Source organism: Phalacrocorax aristotelis, chromosome Z (genome assembly GCF_949628215.1).
Source record: "Phalacrocorax aristotelis chromosome Z, bGulAri2.1, whole genome shotgun sequence".
In the NCBI taxonomy this organism is placed as follows: Eukaryota; Metazoa; Chordata; class Aves; order Suliformes; family Phalacrocoracidae; genus Phalacrocorax; species Phalacrocorax aristotelis.
Genome location: NC_134311.1, coordinates 8,035,634 through 8,055,641, shown reverse-complemented (window position 1 = coordinate 8,055,641; position 20,008 = coordinate 8,035,634). Strand labels below are relative to the sequence as shown.

The 20,008-nt window shown below is 37.1% G+C and overlaps 1 protein-coding gene across 2 annotated transcripts in view; it reads left to right on the top strand.

Moving 5' to 3' along the window:
• Positions 1–20,008, top strand: part of RASGRF2 (Ras protein specific guanine nucleotide releasing factor 2) — a 134,676-nt gene that overhangs the window by 64,480 nt on the left and 50,188 nt on the right. Inside the window, exons 10-17 of one of the 2 annotated variants that reach the window (XM_075078783.1) lie at positions 1,897–2,057; positions 3,045–3,111; positions 3,965–4,101; positions 7,812–7,894; positions 11,187–11,435; positions 11,742–12,130; positions 15,383–15,508; positions 16,796–16,885. In XM_075078783.1, coding sequence (XP_074934884.1) covers positions 1,897–2,057; positions 3,045–3,111; positions 3,965–4,101; positions 7,812–7,894; positions 11,187–11,435; positions 11,742–12,130; positions 15,383–15,508; positions 16,796–16,885 — 1,302 coding nt within the window. Of the gene's footprint in view, positions 1–1,896; positions 2,058–3,044; positions 3,112–3,964; positions 4,102–7,811; positions 7,895–11,186; positions 11,436–11,741; positions 12,131–15,379; positions 15,509–16,795; positions 16,886–20,008 lie in introns of both variants that reach the window. The other variant, XM_075078782.1, reaches the window with a different exon arrangement.

Sequence of the window (20,008 nt, the reverse complement as noted above, 5' to 3'; positions counted from 1 at the left end):
ATATGGTATTCCTGAAAGCATTCAAATAAAAATAAATAAAATAAAATAGAAGGTGAGTTAAAAAGCTGTGTCTGTAAATGTGTCATATTTCTAGATACCATTATTCTAAGGAGCAAAGCAGAAATGAAATACACAGGTAGAATATTGTTACCCTACATGTGCAGAGAGAATTTCAGGAGAAAAATAACACTGCCAATTTGTGATGGGAAGTTGCTTGGGAATTGGTTTGTACTTACTCCTTGGCGTTGCAGTGGGGGCTGTGGGGCAATCAGTGTAACAGAAAAGTCACAGTTCCAACACTTGGGAATGACCTCCTTCCTGTTTTTCACAGTTGAGGCAGGTAGGCTATTTTGTTCAGGGGAAATGTACAACAACCACTGTGTATTTATGGATTTTGGTCAGAATTTAAGTGAACCTAAAAATGTTCCAGACTTCTAAAGTGGAACTTTACCTCACTGTTTTGTTGCAGTGACACAAATCATGTTGTACACATGTAGGTTAAATGTAAATTGGCTGCCAAAGAACTCTGTACTGTTGTAAACTTACTGGTGTTTATTTTGCTATGCCAGACAGTATAAGTTTCAAATATGTTAATTACTTTAGGCTAATTAAATATATAGAGGGAGGTAAGAGTAGAAAAACATAGATAAACAGTAGCTTTCTCAGTTACCTTGATTCCTGTGATTGTTAGTTCAAGACTGTGTATGTGAGCTTTGAACAAGAGAATTTTTTTTACTATGTATAGTAAGAATTACTAATCTGGTATTTCGTGGATAATTTTTTCAGGTTTGCATTGTGTCAAGATGTTGCCGCTAGTTTGAGCTTTGATATAGCTATGCTAGTTCACTATCTTGTTGCCTCTGAAAGGAGCAGGCCAATGTCCATCCCCTCACACTTGTTCTGCTGCTGTAACTTCCTTTGCATCACCACTGGTGTGTTTTTGACCTTGCAGTGAGGCATATCAGGGAGCTAAATCAGCTACTTCTTTGCAGCGTTCATTTCCTGTTGTTTTTGCTCTGTTAGCTAGCTAATGTTGGAATAAGATGAGAGCAAGTGTAAAGGTGATAGTAAGGATAGATGTGTGGGAATGAGATTAAGAGGTCTCCTGCGTGCCCTGTGTGCTAACACCAAGTTGTGTCATAAAATCTTTCCCTTCAATATACAGAGGAATTTCACTTCACTGCCAAATTTGGCTCCAGATTCAAAATCAGAAGTGATACATGTGGTGATATCAATCTGGAAAAGTTGGTCAGAGACTGGTATTGAGGTATGAAACAGCAAACAAGCAAAGCTGTCCCCAGTCTGGAGTTCTGCAGAGTACAAATTCAGACTTACATAACCAGGTTCAATTTAGTTCAGAACGTTTTTACTGGTAACACATTTTAGATGAGCTGTGGAGCACTGAAAATTATGCAGTATAAGATAAGAGGAAGAAATGTGCTTCATTTCCATCTCTCTTGCACACAGGCACACATACGTAAACTCTTTTCCTTCAAAACCTGTTCTTTCATCCTCTATCGCTTTGGCTTTTAAGTAATGTATCTTTTGCAAGTGTAGCAGCTGTCAAAAGTCCAGTTTGCTGTTCAGCTTCATTTTCTGATCAATATACTATTAGTGTGTTTAAATTGCATAAAAATTTGCCCAAGATCTAATCCTACCATGTACATAGGTATTGATCTAGACTGTACTTGCTTGAGTCTATTTATTGTAAAAAACAAAGTGAACTTGTGCAAAAAAGGTGATCAACTTGTGCTTAAAACAGATGCTGATGTATTTTGATACTTACTAGAAGAAAAAGTTGCGTTAATTAATTTAATAATATTCAATGCATAACACTTTAAACACTGCCAACTGAATATTACTATAACACAGTAATTTTTTCATCTTTATTATCAGGTTCCCTTATTCAAGTCCCTTCAGTTGAGAGGGGAAAACTTAGTAAAGTTCGTCTGGGATCATTGTCTTTGAAGAAAGAAGGAGAAAGGCAGTGCTTCTTATTTACAAAACATTTTTTAATTTGTACGAGAAGTTCAGGAGGAAAACTGCATCTGCTCAAGGTACAGACTTTACAATATGACTCAATTTTCAAAATTAAAACACAACTTCAGTGAGATTTCATTATGTTACTATTCTATGACTTTAACCTGAGATTTTCCTGTGCATTTATAAACAGAAGAGAGGTGATGCGGAGTCATTGACTGCTCTGTCTTCTCATTACAAATAATAGAATTCAGCCAAAGTTCTTCCTACCAGCATCTTTCTTTCTAGAACCATGTAATTTTAATAAGCTGGGGGTTACAAACCAGACATCAGCGTGTCTAGCTATATAAGCTAGCACTGAATGTAAGTCAGTTTTCAGTGTATAAATCAGTCAGTACAACACCATGGAATTACCAAAGAATAACTTCCAGAGCTCTAACAAAATTAATTTAAAAAGTCAATTCTGTTTTCCGGAACAGCACTTTCTCTTAAACTGAAAGCTCTTTTAAGAACACTCTACTTATATTTGTTGAGAATCGGGCTTTCGTTGTGTCGACTTGTGAAGACAGAGAGATTGGTAGTCTACAGAGTAGTTATATTGAATAGAATTTTAATTTGACAAAGACATTTCTGAGGGGTTATTAACACTATGCATGTGCTTTTTCACTTTGCACCCCTTAAACAGTTCAAGTATTTTGCAAAGTAAATAGAGTATAACTGAACCTTTAAAAGATATTGTATGTATTTGTTTTAAATTCAGGAGAAGGTGAAATTCTTTTTTGAAACTTGTGAACAAGTCTGTATGGGACATAAATTATAGTGTGGTAAAGATGAAAAATTTTATTTGAGCATATTATTGATTTGTTGAATTAAGAAAAATGTTATATTTAATAATCAGGTTTTAGTTCTTGAAGAAAAATGTGCATCATGCAATTGATATATCTTCATAAGATCTCTGAGTAATGTAAAATCTTAGAGTAAGGTATATCAAAGTTTAAAAATAACTAAAATAACAAATGGGAACAAATGTCAAAATTTGTGAAAAATGTGCTTTGTTCCCACAGACAGGAGGTGTTCTGTCTTTAATAGAGTGCACACTGATCGAGGAGACAGACACGAGTGATGATGATTGTAAGTTACATTCAACTGTTTGTAGTAATTACAGTTTCTGGTTTCTTAAAATTGGTACCGTTTGTTTATTTTTCATAAGAGCAAACGGATATATTCTCGCCTTCTATGAAAGCAGAGGAATACAGTGTTAAACTGATTCAGTAGAATAGATGTTTTAACAATGGGCATACTGGCTTGGATAAGGTTTTGTTTGTTATGTTTGTTCTTGCTGTTGACATCCCACATAGGATTTTCGAGTAGACTGTCTGAAGGAATGTGACAAATTGTTTGCTGACTTTTGTATACAAGTTCACCCTGAGGATCTCGGACAGAAAAAAAAAACAGCCAAAAAAACCCACCAAACCTTAAAATAAGAAGCATATAATTGGATTTCTTAAATACATGGGGATTGAGTGAGTTGGCAGAATTAGTGGAAACTTTTTGTCTTGGACTCTACAAATCTTGACTGCAAGCTTGTTCAAATGAAATAACAAAACACATTCCCAAGCTGATTTTATTGTTACTCATTTTGGCTTCCATCCTGCAGTTTCAGGCACATTTTGCATTTGCATTGTGAAAGTAGTATCATTAATTTCAGTGAAACTTCTAGTATGCTGAGAGAATATCAGCATAAAAATGTTAAAAGGACTTTAGCCATATTTGGCATCTTTAAAAGTAATTTATAGCGACTCCTGCTATTGCACTTTGGCAATTTTTTTTGTATTTGGTATATGTGAAAAACAAAATCAGCTTTGGATCTCCTCTTTGTCAGATGTTTTAAACTAACTTCCATTTAAAAATAAACCATTATTTTCATTGTTTTATAGTCTGAAATCTCACATTTTGACAATTCTTTCCCCCTCTGGCTGTAAAGCAAAAGGCTCTGGACAAGTGTTTGGACATCTTGATTTCAAGCTTGTAGTTGAACCTACAGATGCTCCTCCTTTTACTGTTGTCCTTTTAGCCCCATCACGGCAGGAGAAAGCTGCATGGACAAGCGATATAAGTCAGGTAGCTTAATGCATTCTTTATCTTGTTTGTACTGAGATCTTAGTTTATTCTCCAAGAGAAGGGTGTTGATTTTTTGAGGGTTGATTTGCTGTGTTGTATACAAAAACCCCTTAGCGTTACCTGTTTTCCTCAAAATTCTGTTTTTGCATTTGAGTCATCAAACGGGTTTCTCAATGAGATGGGATATCAAATACAAAGTTGTCAGTTGACAAACACAATACTAAATGGTAGTCATTTTTATGTCTAAGGAGAGCCCATCCACATATGTATTTTAATTTAAGGAGGAGGATAGTACTTGTTTGTTCATGACTTTCCTACAGATCAAAAAACACCTGACAATCCTGAGAGAGAAAATGATACCATATCACATCAATATCATATTCCATGCAGTGAGAAAATGAGATAAACTCTGTTTTCCACAAAAAAGAATACTAGAAAACCATTATAAATAATTACTAAGCATTCTGACAGTCTGCAGGAGCTATATTTATTGTGAATGAAGAAAAATGGTGTTTAAAACGCTTTAATGTCGGGGTAGTTTTTTTTTTTTTTAGGCCTTTTGGCTGAAAACGTAGTAGATAGAATTTGTCAGAATCTATTTGGGGAAAGATGTTGAATGCACAGTGGAAAATCTGAACTTTCAACTAATCAGATCTGGATTTGAGCTTTTGCTGTCTTGTTTGTGCATGCAACCAACAATACATATACATAGATTTCTCACAGTTCTGAATTTGACTCCTATCTTCTATTAATTTCAAGAGAAACAATTTATTAGACAAATATCAGTGTGGAATTTGATGGGTTTCTACAGATGCTACCACTGCTGGCAAAATCCCCAGGTGAATTATCATAGAAATGAATAGAAATTGCCTAAAAATAAGTTACTTTCTTCTGGACTAACTTTTCTAAAGGAACAAAAATATGGAGATAAAAATCCGAAAATATCATATGAGCTGAGAACCTTGGTCTCACTGCAGCTGAGTACAGTACAGTTCTCCTGGCTGGAGAACTTTATACAAAGTGGATTTTCAGTGAATTATGTTGTTCCATTGGCATTTAAGAGTATTGGAATGATTTGCTGGGGAGGAAAGTCCATTTCAGAACTGGCCTGGAACTTGGGACACCCAGGAATAAGTCCGTTCTTAGCCTAAAAAATAATGAATTTAAATGAGAAAGTTATCTGCAGTCCACATAGACTAAAGATCAGAGTTTGGGTCTGCTTCCAAAGGCCAAACTGCTCCAGCTCCAAACCACAGTACTGTGGTGTTATGGAGAGAGCTGAAAAGCTCCACTGCTGACTTGAGAGCTGCTTGCCTGCAAAGCTTGGAAGTGTCTTAGCAAGGCAGATGTAAACAGAACTAGCTGCCTACAGCAGAGAGAGCGAAGGGTTGGCCAGACTGTCAGGGAAAAACAGTAAGAAGTGTTTCTCCCTTGACCCCTCTTTGAGGAAGGGGAGAACTCCCAGCTTTTGAAGACGGGTATTCTGAAGAGATGGAGCCAACAATAACAGCAGCTTATAAGAGAAAATCTGAGAAAACTGAGGTCTGTTAGCATTGTGAGGCTGCAAAAACTTCTTCAGCCTTACAAAGTAAAGGAAGCCAGACGTGCTGAGGGGATAATAGCAGCTTAAAGAAAAAAGGAGTAAGAAGGTACATGGACTGCACAGACATTTGGGGTGTGAATTGGTATCTCTGTTCACAAGCAGCCATCAGTTGACTTAGTGCTTTAACAGTTTACAACTTTAAAAGTTGATTTAGTGTTTATGCCCAATCTGGAGAGCAAGAAGAAAGTAACCTGGGAGCATGCTACCTGTCTTTTGCTGGACAAGGAAAATTTGGGGTGAAAATCTGGGTGACACATGAAAACATCTAAACAATTTTGAGACCACTTGTCTCTTGAAGATGAAATTGCGTTTCTGACTAAGCCCATTACCAGTAGAAACCTTGCTATAAAAAATTACTGAATCATCTGCCCAGAAGCATTTGTTTCTTTTTAGCCCTGGCTGTAACCCTCAAGGAGAGCATATGAATTATGATAGCAAAAACGGCATATAAAAAGTAATTTTAAGTAAATATGTGTTCTCCTATGTTTGCAAGTAAAAGAAATATACATGTAGTTGCTGTTCACACACAGCATCATTCTTTGTGTCCAGAATTCTGCATATAATTAAATTATATAGGCATATGACATAGAGTTCATATTTGTCTATACATTCCTAGTGAGGCTTCTTGATTTTATATTCCTTTAATACAAACCATATACTTCATGTGAAAAATTAATGGGTTTTGCTGATGCTGAAGAAGCCTCCTCTCTTCTAGTTTGAGCTTGTTGTCTTTCATCCCTAGATCCCTGTTACACTCATTCCTTAGCTAGAATGATGATCTCTATGTCAGGGAGGTGATAAATGCTAGGCCCATGCAGACTAAGGAAAACAGTGCTGAATTACCACAGGCAGTTTTATGACTGGTGCTAAGGGCTTCTTTGCAACATTTAAAATTCACATGGGGAAATTATGTATTTTATTAGATGTATTTTTCTCAGTGCTTTTAGGTAATTGGTAAAATCATAATGTGAATTATTACAACTGCATTTTTTAATAATCTTAAATACCTGAATTTAAAAACAGATATAGCTACATAGATCATATTTTAAACATAGAGCTGTGTAATATATTTTAAACCTGAAGAGGCCTCTGATTATCTTCTTTGACCAATCTAACATCAGTCATTATTTTGCTATGATAGGTTCCAAAGCCAGCAGATTATTTTTATTCTTAAAGTCCATGTAAATGTTTGTGATAATTTTGGAAACTCTTTTTTACTGACATATAGAAATACTGTATGATACATGATGAATAAAACTAGAAGACAGGTCCTGCAGTGTTAGGTAGGGGGGTACTAATCACAGACAATGTAAGCCTGATCCACTTGCAGACTGCTCACTTCCAAGAGCAAGGCTTGTGGTGCTGTGTTACCTTGACTACATAAAAGTACCAACCAGAAGATGATGGTGTACAAATGGCTTTGAGCTACCCCTGTGCACCACCAGCACTGAAGTGCTTTGAGGCTTGAAGAACAGCTTATGCATGCTTAGTTTGTAAACTTCTACCAGCCACAGGACAGCATGTAATTTCTAAAGCAGTATGTGCTGCGGCCACGTCCCAGAAGTGTCTTTCCAGCTTCTAATACCAAGCCCAATTATACAAGAGTTTGCAAAGAACTCCTTAGACAGCATCTTCATAGCTATGTTTCACAACAAGAGCATCAGTTGAATTTGTTTTTACAAGTGTGTTTCTAGAAACAGTTTATATTTCACTTTTATTTTTTTTGCACAGTGTAAAGGTTAAGGTATTAGTATATCCATTTGTGTATAGTGTTCTAACTTCCGTGCTGTATTGATTTTTCAAGCTTACCACTCATTCAGGAAGTGGTAGAGATACTTAATTTTGTTCAGTTTCAAAGGAACTTCAAAGGAGATTTCACTTCCAACTCAAAATACTTAATCACATAGAAAAAAAGATGCTGAGCTGAATACCCTGAGTGTGTATATAAGTCCTGCATCACTGCTTTTCATTTATGAAAATACCTTTTACCAGTCAGTCCATAGCCTGTAAAAGCTATGCTTTAAGCTTACAGCAATATGAAAAGTGTGGAAGTTAAGTCCCATTACCCTGTGTTTTTTTTAACAGTCCTCAATGTTTATTTTCACAGTGCATTGATAATATAAGGTGCAACGGTTTAATGACCATAGTGTTTGAAGAAAACTCAAAAGTCACAGTGCCACATATGATCAAGTAAGTGCAGCATTTTTTTCCCAGTGAACAAAATAGTTTAAGTTTTAATAAAAGAAAATGTGCATTTGGAAAATACAACCCTTTAGTTTATTTTTTCCCCATTTTTGTTGAACGGAATTAATTCTACATCCCAATACATAAATTTTCAAATCTTTTTCTTGAAATGGTAGGGATGACTCAAAGTGGTAAACTCTCAATTCACAGTATTGGAGTGTATAGGATCACAGGTCAGATTTTTCTGTTATTTGTGAAGTTGCCTTCAGTTATGCTTCAGATGAATAATTTTATTCTCTGTTAGCTTTTCTCTGTCATACCACTCATAATTTTATTTAATATATTTTAAAATGTCTTAAGAATTTAGGTGAGTAAAGACAAGTGTAATTTTCTACGTCATTTTGTTTTATTAGCTACAATTGTTCTTCTCTTTGTTTTTCTTATTTCTGAGAAAAAAATATTTTGTTTCATAATTTGAACTGATCATATCAAGGTGACATCATTATTCATAAATCTGCTTCCTTCACCCTTGGATTCTTTCAGTCATTTATTGTAATAAGTAATTTTTTTTTGTAGAAAGCACTTTTCAGTGCATGATTCCAGACTTCTAACACAATTTTACCTCTTGTATGCTCTACAGATCTGTATTTACATGAGTTTCACCTACTATTATCCAATATAAATATGAAGGAGTAGAGCATAGGGATAGAAACATGAGTGTTTCTTTTCTTACTATTATCTGTCCCTAGGCCATTTCTCTCCCTTGGATGTACACAATACATGAAGGTTTCTCACATGCCTCTCTTGTAGTTGTTGTCTCTCCTCTGTTTGTATATGTTTAGAAATGAAAAAGCGATAACATCTGTGAATACACTGTTAGGGCACATACCTGGAAAAGAGGCGTTTTATTCCAGGAACTATCCAGCGTGGAAACACTTCAGTGGCCTGCTGAATCTTAACAATATGTTAATCTGTTTTCCAGTTGCGGAGTACAGAAAGGTCTTAATCCCAATGTCAAGAGAAAGAAATCTTAATTCTACAAAAGTTACAGGATCTTAACAACAGACACAAATTTCACAGAATCCTATAATCACAGAATCCCATGTTGGAAGGGACCTCAGGGATCACCTAGTCCAACCTTTCAAGGAAGAGCACAGTCTAGACAAGATGGCCCAGCACCCTGTCCAGATGACTCCTGAAGGTGTCCAACGTGGCCGAGTCAACCACTTCCCTGGGGAGATTATTCCAATGGTTGACTGTCCTCACTGGGAAAAATTTCCCTTTCGTGTCCAATTGGAATCTCCCCAACAGCAACTTGTCTCCATTCCCCCTTGTCCTCTCCATGTGACTTCTGTATAAAGGGAGTCTCCATCTTCTTTGTAGCTACCCCTTAAGTACTGGTACGTGGTGACGAGATCTAAGCCTCCTTTTCTCAAGGCTGCACAAACCCAGCTCTCCCAGCCTATCCTTGTATGGCATCTTCCCAGTCCTTTGATCATCTTGGTGGCCCTTCTCTGGGCCCCTTCCAACCTGTCCACATCCTTTTTGTATAGCGGGGACCAGAACTGTACACAGTACTCCAGGTGTGGCCTGACAAGCGCTGAGTAGAGCAGGACAATGACTCTTTATCTCTGCTGGTGATGCCCTTTTTGATGCAACCCAGCACCCTGTTGGCCTTCTTGGCCGCAGCAGCACACTGTTCGCTCATGTTGAGCTTCCTGCCCACCAGGACCCCCAGGTCCCTTTCCACAGAGCTGCTCTCCAGTCAGGTGGATCCCAGTCTGTGCTGCACTCCTGGGTTATGTTTTCCCATAGTTACACTTGTCCTTGTTGAACTTCATAAGGTTCTTGCTGGCCCACTCTTCCAGCCTATCGAGGTCTCCCTGCAGAGCAGCTCTCCCTTCTGGAGTGTCTACTTCCCCACTCAATTTCGTGTCATCTGCAAACTTCATCAGGCTACACTTGATCCCGTTATCAGGATCACTTATAAAGATGTTGAATAACATTGGGCCCAATATCAATCCCTGGGGGACCCCACTAGTGACAGGTTGCCACTTGGAAAAGGAGCTATTTACCACCACCCTTTGGGTGCGGCCTGTCAGCCAGTTCCCCACCCACTGCACAGACCACTTGTCTAGGCCGTAACACATTCATTTCTCTAGGAGGAGACTGTGGGGGACCGTATCAAAAGCCTTGGAGAAGTCCAGGTAGCCAATGTCCACCGCCCGCCCCATGTCAACCAGGCAAATCACTTTGTCACAGAAGGCCACCAGGTTTGTCAAGCACGATCTGCCTTTAGTGAAGCCATGTTGGCTTTTCCCAATCACTGCTTCATTTGACTTGTGATTTGGCCCTCAGGAGGATTCTGAGATTTTACTCATCTGATTTTTAGCACACATTGACTTTTAGTGTCAAATGCCTCTGGATGAATTAAAAAAAAAATTGCCACTTTTCTGAGGACCCAACCTAAGAACGAATAATGGGTTTTTAAAATGTAATACAGTGTAGAAGTGTGTTGGATATTTTGATGCTGTATTCTAGGAAAATCCAATCATTTTTACTGGAAAGATCAGGCAGTATTGAAAGATGATTTACTTAGTATCCATCCTACTTTTTTTATGACTAAGTCTTCAACTAGATAAAATTAAGCAACCTGAATTTGGAGAAAAAACATTATGAGTAGGGTTATGTAAATGATTAATTTACATATTTTATTTAATTTTTGTTTTGAAATGCAATGCCCCTCAATGATTTCTGCTTTGAAATTTGAGTTGTTTCATGGTGTTCCCATTTGCTTTTAAAAAAAAGCAACATTTTTGGAGCCTGAGGGCTTCAGGTGAGCCTTATGATTAGCTGAGGGGTTAATTTTGCTGTCTCTTGCTGGAGTCCATTAGTTTATAAACAAGAAAAGATTGCAATTGGTCCACAATTATTCTATAGTGAGCTTCTAGTACTGTAGCACTACAGGCCACAGCAGCCTGAAGGAGACAAGAGGCAACAATTCTGCCTTCTGTTTCATTTCAGAAATTTAGGCTTCATTAATGATATCTTAGATTTTGAAATGTAAATTAATTATTTGCCAAAAATAACATTTAAATGGCCTTAGTTATGACATAAAATATAACTGAATGGAAGCAGGTTTCACCACAAATTGAGAGTCTGCATGTGTTGATGAAACACAAGAATGCATATGTATTTGCTGATACTATGTTGACAGGAACAGCTAAAGTGATACGACTACTGTACCATAATCACGATTCTTCTTTGGTAACATGTTCAAAATTTAATTTCTGTGTAGATCTGATGCTCGTCTTCATAGAGATGACATTGATATATGCTTCAGCAAAACGCTGAATTCCTGCAAAGTACCCCAAATCCGTTATGCAAGCGTTGAACGCCTTTTGGAGCGGCTAACAGACTTGCGATTTCTAAGTATTGATTTCCTGAATACGTTCCTACACACTTACCGCATATTTACTACTGCAGCTGTTGTACTGGAAAAACTTTCAGACATATACAGGCGGCCATTCACTTCCATTCCTGTCAGGTGAGGTCCAGAGTTTTTTGCTTCTATCATAGATTTCTTTACAAAATTATCATGGTGTCATTTGTTTGTTTAGTTTTTACCATGTTTGTACGTTATATGAATAATTTAAGAAGAAAGTTCTTCCTTTGCAATAAATAGGACATAAGTTTTTAGGTAAGTCTGTCTCAAATTTCTGCTCAGGCTTTGAGGACTGTGTCATATAGATTTTGCAGTGCCATGCAGATTTGCAAAAAATTTGTCTGGAAGTGTTCCAGCTTAATCTGTTTGGTGTTTATCTGTTGATTTTTTTTTATTTCCTTCTCTCAGGTCTTTGGAGTTATTCTTTGCCACCAGTCAAAACAACAGAGGAGAGTACCTGGCTGACGGGAAGTCACCACATCTGTGTCGCAAGTTTTCTTCTCCTCCTCCGTTGTCGCTTTCCAGAACTTCCTCACCAGTCAGAACCCGAAAACTCTCATTGACCTCACCGCTGAATTCAAGGATCGGTGCCCTTGACCTCTCTACTTCATCTGTGGCAAGCAGTCCTACCTCGACCTACAGCCCGGCCACCTCCCCGCCACCAACGGGTAGCAAAGTACCGCTGGACCTTAGCAAAGGGCCCTCCTCTCCTGAGCAAAGCCCTGGCTCCATCGAGGACAGCTTGGAGAACCCTCGCGTTGACCTCTGTAACAAGCTGAGAAGAAGCATTCGAAGAGGTATTATATACCCACAAAATACTGAATGTCACTTTTGATAAATAGGGTAGTCTCTAAGGTAGGGGTGACCTTTACCAAATTACTGCTGAGAAGTTGTTTCTCATGTCTTTTTTTTTCTCCTGATCACCTTAAGCTGTGTTGTGAAACCAGACACTCTGTTTTCTGTTTTTTTTCTCTAGAAGAGGCTGCAATAAATTGTCAGTTTCCAGCACTTTGTTGCTTCTTTGTAGGAATGGCAGAATGGCCTTGTCTGTTTTCACTTCAGCAGATTGTTAAGGAGAAGGCAGAAGGAAGCGTTTGATGCCAGTTGTGTTTTCTGTGGTGAAAGATTTTGGTGTTCTACCATTACTACAGGAAGTAAAATATCCAGTTAAAAATAAATAGGGATGTAAAAGACCTAATGTTTACATAACAGGGCTAGTTTTCCAGAAATATTTCATCACTAATCCAAACAAATAATTTATGTGATGCATCTGGTACATTGGTGAGATTCGCACCACCTGGTTGTTATCCATCCAGAAGATAGATGTCTAAAATAGATTAATTGCTCCTGTGCAAATGCCTGTTTTCTTCTATGGATTGTGTAAGGCACCTTGGAATAGGTACTACTTCCAGAGGGCTAAAGTTGGTTGTTACAAACCTGAATGTGGGCGTGTGGTATGGGATCATTGTATTTATAGATGGCAAAGCAAGAAATTAGCTGTGATCTCATAGGATGTATAGGTGTGCACTTATTCATCATTGCTCTTTGAGGATAGAGGCATGGTCTTCTGAATTAGAATAGAAGTATATAGTAATTTTTTGTATTGCTGTTATATTCAACAGCAGATGAAGAAATTAAAAAATGCCATTTTATTCCTAAGATTCAGGTTTAGAAATGGCCTTACATGGCCTGACTTACAGACTGAGGAATTTTAACTGCAAATCTTAGCAAAATGCAGCTTAGTTTTACGGTGACAATGAAAATTGATATAACCCAAGAGGAAAGAAGAAAAATATTACCAAATATAAACTAAGAAAAAATATGATTGAAGCATTATGTTTACTCCTTACTGATGAATTGAAATGAGTGCCCTGGAAAGAAATTTGATGTTGTATTATGCAGAGGGATTATTTTCACAGAATGTACTCTATTGTTTAACAAAAAACCTTTTTAACAAGCAAGTTAGCCACCTTAGCATTATAGGAGTCTATGCTTGCCCATGCTTTATGCTTTCATAAAATGCTGGTTGGCTGTTACACTTAATCATTATATTTCTGTATGCTGGCTGTTTTTAAATGAATAGCAGAACATATTATTTATATATATAAAATATAGTATTTACTATGTAGAGGGGGGTGAATTCTTCTTGTGCACTAGTGTAACCACATTCAAATCACTGTGCTAGCACAGCATGTCTCAAAATACCAGCCGTGCATTAAAATTAATTGTATGCAGGTAACTGCAGTCTTAGGTGTAACATTTTTTGCTATACACTGTAAAGTAAATGATTAAAAAATAGGTTATTCTGGCCTAGTGTTAGCACTAGGCATTGTTGCAGAGGTATTCAGATTTTGCATTCCAGTTTATCAAAGCTGGAACTGTCAATCTGGGCAGCATGAGGAACATTTGGAAATGGCAGGAACCTCATATAAATGCTAAATTGCTGTCTGTGCAGTGTCTCCAGTCCCTTTGGGGATCTCCTGCTGAACAGTTTGCACTCTGGAGGAATCTGCAGCTAGATAGCTCTGTTCTGAGGGGAAAATCCTTTTGTCACCCAGCTGCATATAGCATGTTGAGGAAGAGGAGTAACTTTAAAAAGAAATCTCAAAAGGAGAATGGAAGTGGGTAGTAGGAGAGCTGTGAAATGCTAATCTGCATGTTTCCTATGATACATAACCCGCTTCTTTGTTTCTGAAGTTTTCTGGGTAAGGAGACCCATTCTACTTAATCAGGAGCCACCACCCCATTATGGCTAATGCTGTTGCTTTGGTACTGCCAGGTTTCCAAGAAAACAACTATGGCCTACTCTAAATCCAATATAAATGTATAAATTTTGTTGCCCAGGATGTATTATGGTGGTTGTTTTTCTTCTTGAATGTTGTCCATTTATACCCTGGAGTTTCCACCTTCGCCCACTTCCAAAGTTGTTGTTTACTTTCAAAGCTTTTGTTTTCCAAAGTTTTTGTTTGTATATATATTTATATATACAATGCTTATGCTGCAGGCACTATTGTCATTTATCTCGATATGCAGGATATATTTTATCAGGTTGTTTTCCCTCATTTTGGAAGTAGCATTTCTACCATTCCTTTTTTATTCTGATAGAAGAACTGCTCCATGGAGTAATCTGCTCTCCAGTGCTGTTTAGCCATTTTATTGGGCAGTTTTTGATTACATATAGTTATCAAACATGGATTATTTTCCCTAGCTCATATAAAACCTGGGAGTTCAAGTGTCCTGATCCTTATTACATATGCGTTTCACTGCATATTCTGCTGACTTAAAGTGCAGTCTTATCCAAGCTATTTTTAAAACTGACACCTTGCTGGTTTTCACCAAGTTCTTTATTTATGAGCTTTCGTGTGAATATGTCATTGGTACAAAATTTTCCCAGTCCTTTAACTCCATCCAGAGGATAATTATTGCTGAGTCTTCTTAATGCAAAAGTTTAATGCCAAGTTCCAGGACCAGTACTGTTTAAAACAACTATAAACCACTGATTGAATGTAACCAGCTTTGTGTTAGATGGTATTTAGTGGTATTAGATTGGTATTGAAACATTGGTGTTAAGTGCTATTAGTTAATAGTCATTTTTTAAACCTTACCTTTCAATGAAGCCCCCTTTGATGTACGTATTCTTTTTTATCAATGCAGTACAGTTCAGATTGTCCATTTGCAGACTTTCTGTCTTTTGGTGTTTGTAAACTGAGAGTCCTGAATTACCCACACACTCTATAATCTCTCCAGAGGCACTCCATATCTAATCTGACTACACTCTGTTGTAAAAAAACATATCTTAAAGCCCCATACCATAGTTCCCGATGGCTTCTTGATAGTTGCAGATAGTATTTATACATTACAATAACATTGCATTACATTATATAATAATTGATACATTAATCAATATAAGTTGAAATATATTTATTTCAAAATAATGTAACATAATATAACATAACATAATATAATGTAATGTAATATAATATATAGATTGAATAGTTGTAAATTATGAATGATATCCCAGTATTAACATTTATTCTCTTTTAAAGCAGCAGTTCTAGAGTCTGTGTCAGTGGACCGGACAATTCCTGAAAGCACCTCAGCAGCGGATACCACAGAGCTTTCCCCATGCAGATCGCCTTCAACACCACGTCATCTCCGCTATCGTCAACCAGGAGGTAAAAACCTGATGTTTCTTTCCTCTATCAGTCCCTTTAATAAGTTTAAATACTGTAGCTGTAGTCTTTTCAGGATAAGAGAAAAGAATAATAGTTGAATAATGTGTTTTGTTTGTATTTTCCTCATTTCTCAGGTATTGAAAAGAGCTGTTAGAGTGCAAATTATGATGGTTTATTTGTATAGGCATAACAAGAGACTTGGAAGTGTATTGGGACTCTGGTATGATGAAATGTTCTTAAATAGATCGAGCAGGATGTGTCAAAGTTCACAACTGATACTAAATCAGTCCTATTCTCACAAAACTCTCAAGACCTTGACAGATTTTTTTTTCAGCTACTAAGGGGACATATTTTGGGCACCATATGTAACCATAAAATACACCGCACCCACTATTGTCAATGGGAAGTGACTGTGTCTGTTTCTTTGTATAACACTGAACATTTACAGATGGTGACACATTATTTGGGTCCAAAATTTTATTAAACTGCTCAACTGAAAGGAAAAGTGAGAGCTGGAGCTCCTCAAATAGCACTCAAGTGGCTCTTTGAAGTCATTAGCAGAGCTGTGAGCTACGTCCATGAATACTTAAAATTATGCCATCTCATACTAGGCAGATTTCTAGGCAGTTATTTCATGCCTGGGATTAAAACAACAAAAACAGAGCAGAGTTTTCTCAACTGTTAATAAGTTGCTGAGACACTTTAATTTTAAACTAGTAGTAGTCTTCTGTTATTGGGCAAGTTTATGGTGAGATGACAAGATCTGGGAGTTGGAAGCTGTGGGGAACAGTGCCATATTATCTGACTACTAGTCAGAAGCAATGTTCACAGCACTCGCTACAGAAAAAGTTTGATAAATTGTGCAAAACTGTATTCATCCTAGGCAGTGACCTGTGAAAATGTATGAATCTAGTTATCAAAAGTTGGTTAATATGCTTGGTTCTCTAATACGACTTTTTGTTCAGGCAAATATTCTACACCACTGATTTTGTCTCTTTTTATTTTTCTTTTCCTGTTTGGTTACTGCTTGTTCCTCACCTCAGCAGTGCCTTAGACATTTTCTTCTGTATCAACATTAATTATATGGACCTGGAAATAAAACTTAAATCACAAATATGATTTTGATATTTTTGTTTCCCTTAATATAAAGTCCTCTGGTAATGAAGATCTAAAACATTCACAAAGTATAAACATTAGTGAAGATTTTAAGTACTATTGTTGCTTAACTTGAAAAATATGAGAAGATTGTAGAAGTTGTTAACTTCTCTCTGTCTGTTCCCTTTACAGTACAAACTGCTGACAACAGCCACTGTTCAGTATCTCCTGCTTCTGCTTTTGCTATTGCTACAGCTGCAGCAGGGCATGGGAGTCCACCAGGTGAGAGAAATGTGGTGTACAAAAGCGAGATAACAGTAAGATACCTAGGCCTCAAAAGGTAAATATTTCCTAAGAACATACTTATCTGAATCCTAAATAATCACTGATTTGTTGCTTTAATCTGCTGGTGTTTTGAGTCTGGAATCCTGCCTTTTGTGTGGACATTGCAGTACAGTATTCACAGATAACTGGAGCCTGGGCTTCCAGTTATGTGGCCATTACGAAAATATTTGTAATGTAACTCATTTAATTGAAGGTGAAGTTGACCCATAAGAATGACTAAAACAGCTTAAGACAGACTGTTCAGGTACATCCACCCCGTTGCATTTCCTGCTGTGGCAGTCTGGAAATTCTGACTGATGAAGCAATTTATGTCACCAAAGAGTAAAATCATCTTTTAGGCAGTTTATAGATCATCTTGTCCTGGGAAGTTGCCAGCAACCATCACCATGTCTACTTGAAAGAAGGAGAGGATGAGAAAGTATTCAGGAATGTCTTTTAGAACAAAACATGAACCCTAATGTATGAGGACTGCATACTATACCACAAACCTTGAAGAAACTTGTGTGAGCTTTGTGCCTTTGTTTTGTGGACTCTAAGGAGATTGCCAGACTATTCAGTGAGATTTTGAACTGTCATGGTATAAAACAATGATAGCTTTTCCTGCTGACTTAAATCAGAATTATATTTATCACTCCACTTTTTCATTTCTTCATCTATTAGTTGAACTCTTGTATTCTGTCCTGAGTATTTCTAGTCCAGCCTATTACTGAAAGATTAGTATTTTACATATATGTAATCTGCTAAACATCTAGATCATATCTTTATTGGTTTTATTTTTTTGTATACACTTACAATTTAATGTTTTATTTTGCAAATGAACCCTTTTTTGTCCAAGTTTGGTATACATAAGAACAGTTGTACTTCACTAAATTATTGCAAGAGTGTACTGTATATTCCTTGGAGAGCAGCCATGTTGTCTACTGACTGGAGGTACTTGATTTATGTTTTGAATTTGCTTGCTGTCTTCATGCCTACCCTTTAACATCTTAATATTTTCCACTAACTGAGTCCTGTCCTAGGTCATGTTATAAATAAAAAGCAACTTTTTTAAAGTCTACAGAATCACTTTCACTTTGCATTGACACCCACAGTTCATTTTGATGGTATTTGACAAAGCATAGTACAACTGCAAATTAACACCTACCTCTTTTCCATCCTAACTGTTAGAATGTCAAGAAAATGCTTTGAAGACCCGAGTCTCAAAATCACTCATGAAATTCTATGCAAGTCAGTAAATCACCATTGATTTCAGTGCATTTTGTATCCACTGTGTCTAATGTTGTGGTCATTGACTTGAGGAGTGTGTAGGCATCATGAGAAAATAATTTCTGGGTAAACATTGATCAGTGCTCCTATTACACTTATGTGCTTCTTGTGATCTTGAGATGATAACAAGAGAGTAATGTTTGGTTTTAGGAATGTTATGAACCTGTCATAAACGTATTTATTGAAACTATGAATGTCCTCTGCCTTTGGAATCAGATACTGCCAAGGAATCAGCAACACATTTTGCTTTATGAATCAATTCTGGTATGTTTACAAGTTGTTCAAAGAACACAGTAAGACTGAAAAATACTGGTTTTTTTCCCCCAAGGACGAATTCAATTAAAAATTACTGCTTTCATATTGTTAAAAGCTCAGCTTTTCAATATTTGTAGTATTGAAGTAAAAGAGAAGATAAAACCTACAGGTAATTGAATCAATCAGTTGAAGTAATATCAAAGTACGGGGATGCTGAGAAAGAAAAAACCAACATCCCTAATATTCTTAAGTACTTTTTTGTGTTGCTGTTTAAGCTAGTTCTGCATAAAAGTTTTTTCTCCTGCATGATGTAGAAAAACAATACGAAGGTTCTGCAGCAAATCTGACAAGAAAAGTGTGTGGTGGGGAGTCTCAGGAGACTGAGATAAAACAAGGCTGTCCACCTGTAATCAATATGAAAATTTAAGGCTTAAACAGCCGAATCACCTCTTTTGTAACTTGATGCAATTAATCGTGGTAGAGATGGTATTCAAGTTGCAAAGTCATGCAGCTCAAATTTGGGTAATTCAAATAATTTTATGGCTTCCCCATTATGTGTTATCATAATTATGTGGGTTTTTAAAAGAACATATTTTTTGCCCAGTGGGCTCCTGTCTCATTCACTGCATAGGATGGGCATGATCCCTCAATGGATCAGGTCTGGGTGGTGGATAAGATCTATGGCTTTTTGTCTTTTTCCAGTTAGTCCTTGGCCTTGCTGCCACAGACATTGTGAGCTGTACCATTTAATATACTGATACATGGAATATAAATAGAGTGGCAGGTCAAATTCAGTGTTGGTAAATACTGAATGATACACATGAAGAAAACCAGTCTGAACCCTACCCCTGAAAGGATGGGCTCTGTGCTGTACATTATTGCTCAGGAATGAGGTACGAGGATTACAACAGATAGTTCCATTAAACAATCTTAGTGCTCAGCAGGAGCCAAAAAGGTAAAAGAAACATCAGAAATTATTAGGAAAGGAACAGAGCAGAGAAGACCATTATGCTACCACACTATAAATCCATAATTTGCAAGCATATTGAAGACAATGTACAGTATGTACTTTGTTGCAATATGTCCTGTTTGAGATGAGGGCTTAAGAGCTTGCAATCAAGGAGGAGTGGAAGTATGAAATTGCTTCGGTGCATTTGAAGTTTAGAGAAGAGATGACTTGTAGTGTTGATGAGAAAGTTCTGCAAAACCGTGGATGTCATAGGGAGAGTTAGTAGGCATTTTTTGCTGTTTCTGATCTACAAGAGGTAGGGGACATTAGATGAATGTCATGAGGCCAAGGTTCATGCAAGAGAGAGTCATCAGTAGTGACTAGACCAGCAAAGCAGAACAGGTTCAGGAGCCGAAATCAGTTGGAGGTTGTGGGAGAGTACTAGGGGTAGGAGTCATCTCTGTCTTCTATTCTCTCTGTTCCCTGAAGCCTTCTAGCTTCTGGCCATTTTTTTATGTTTTGTTTTCCCAGCATATGATCTCAGCTTTTCTCAACTTTCCACCTTCCATTTCTGACTGTTCAGGGTTGCA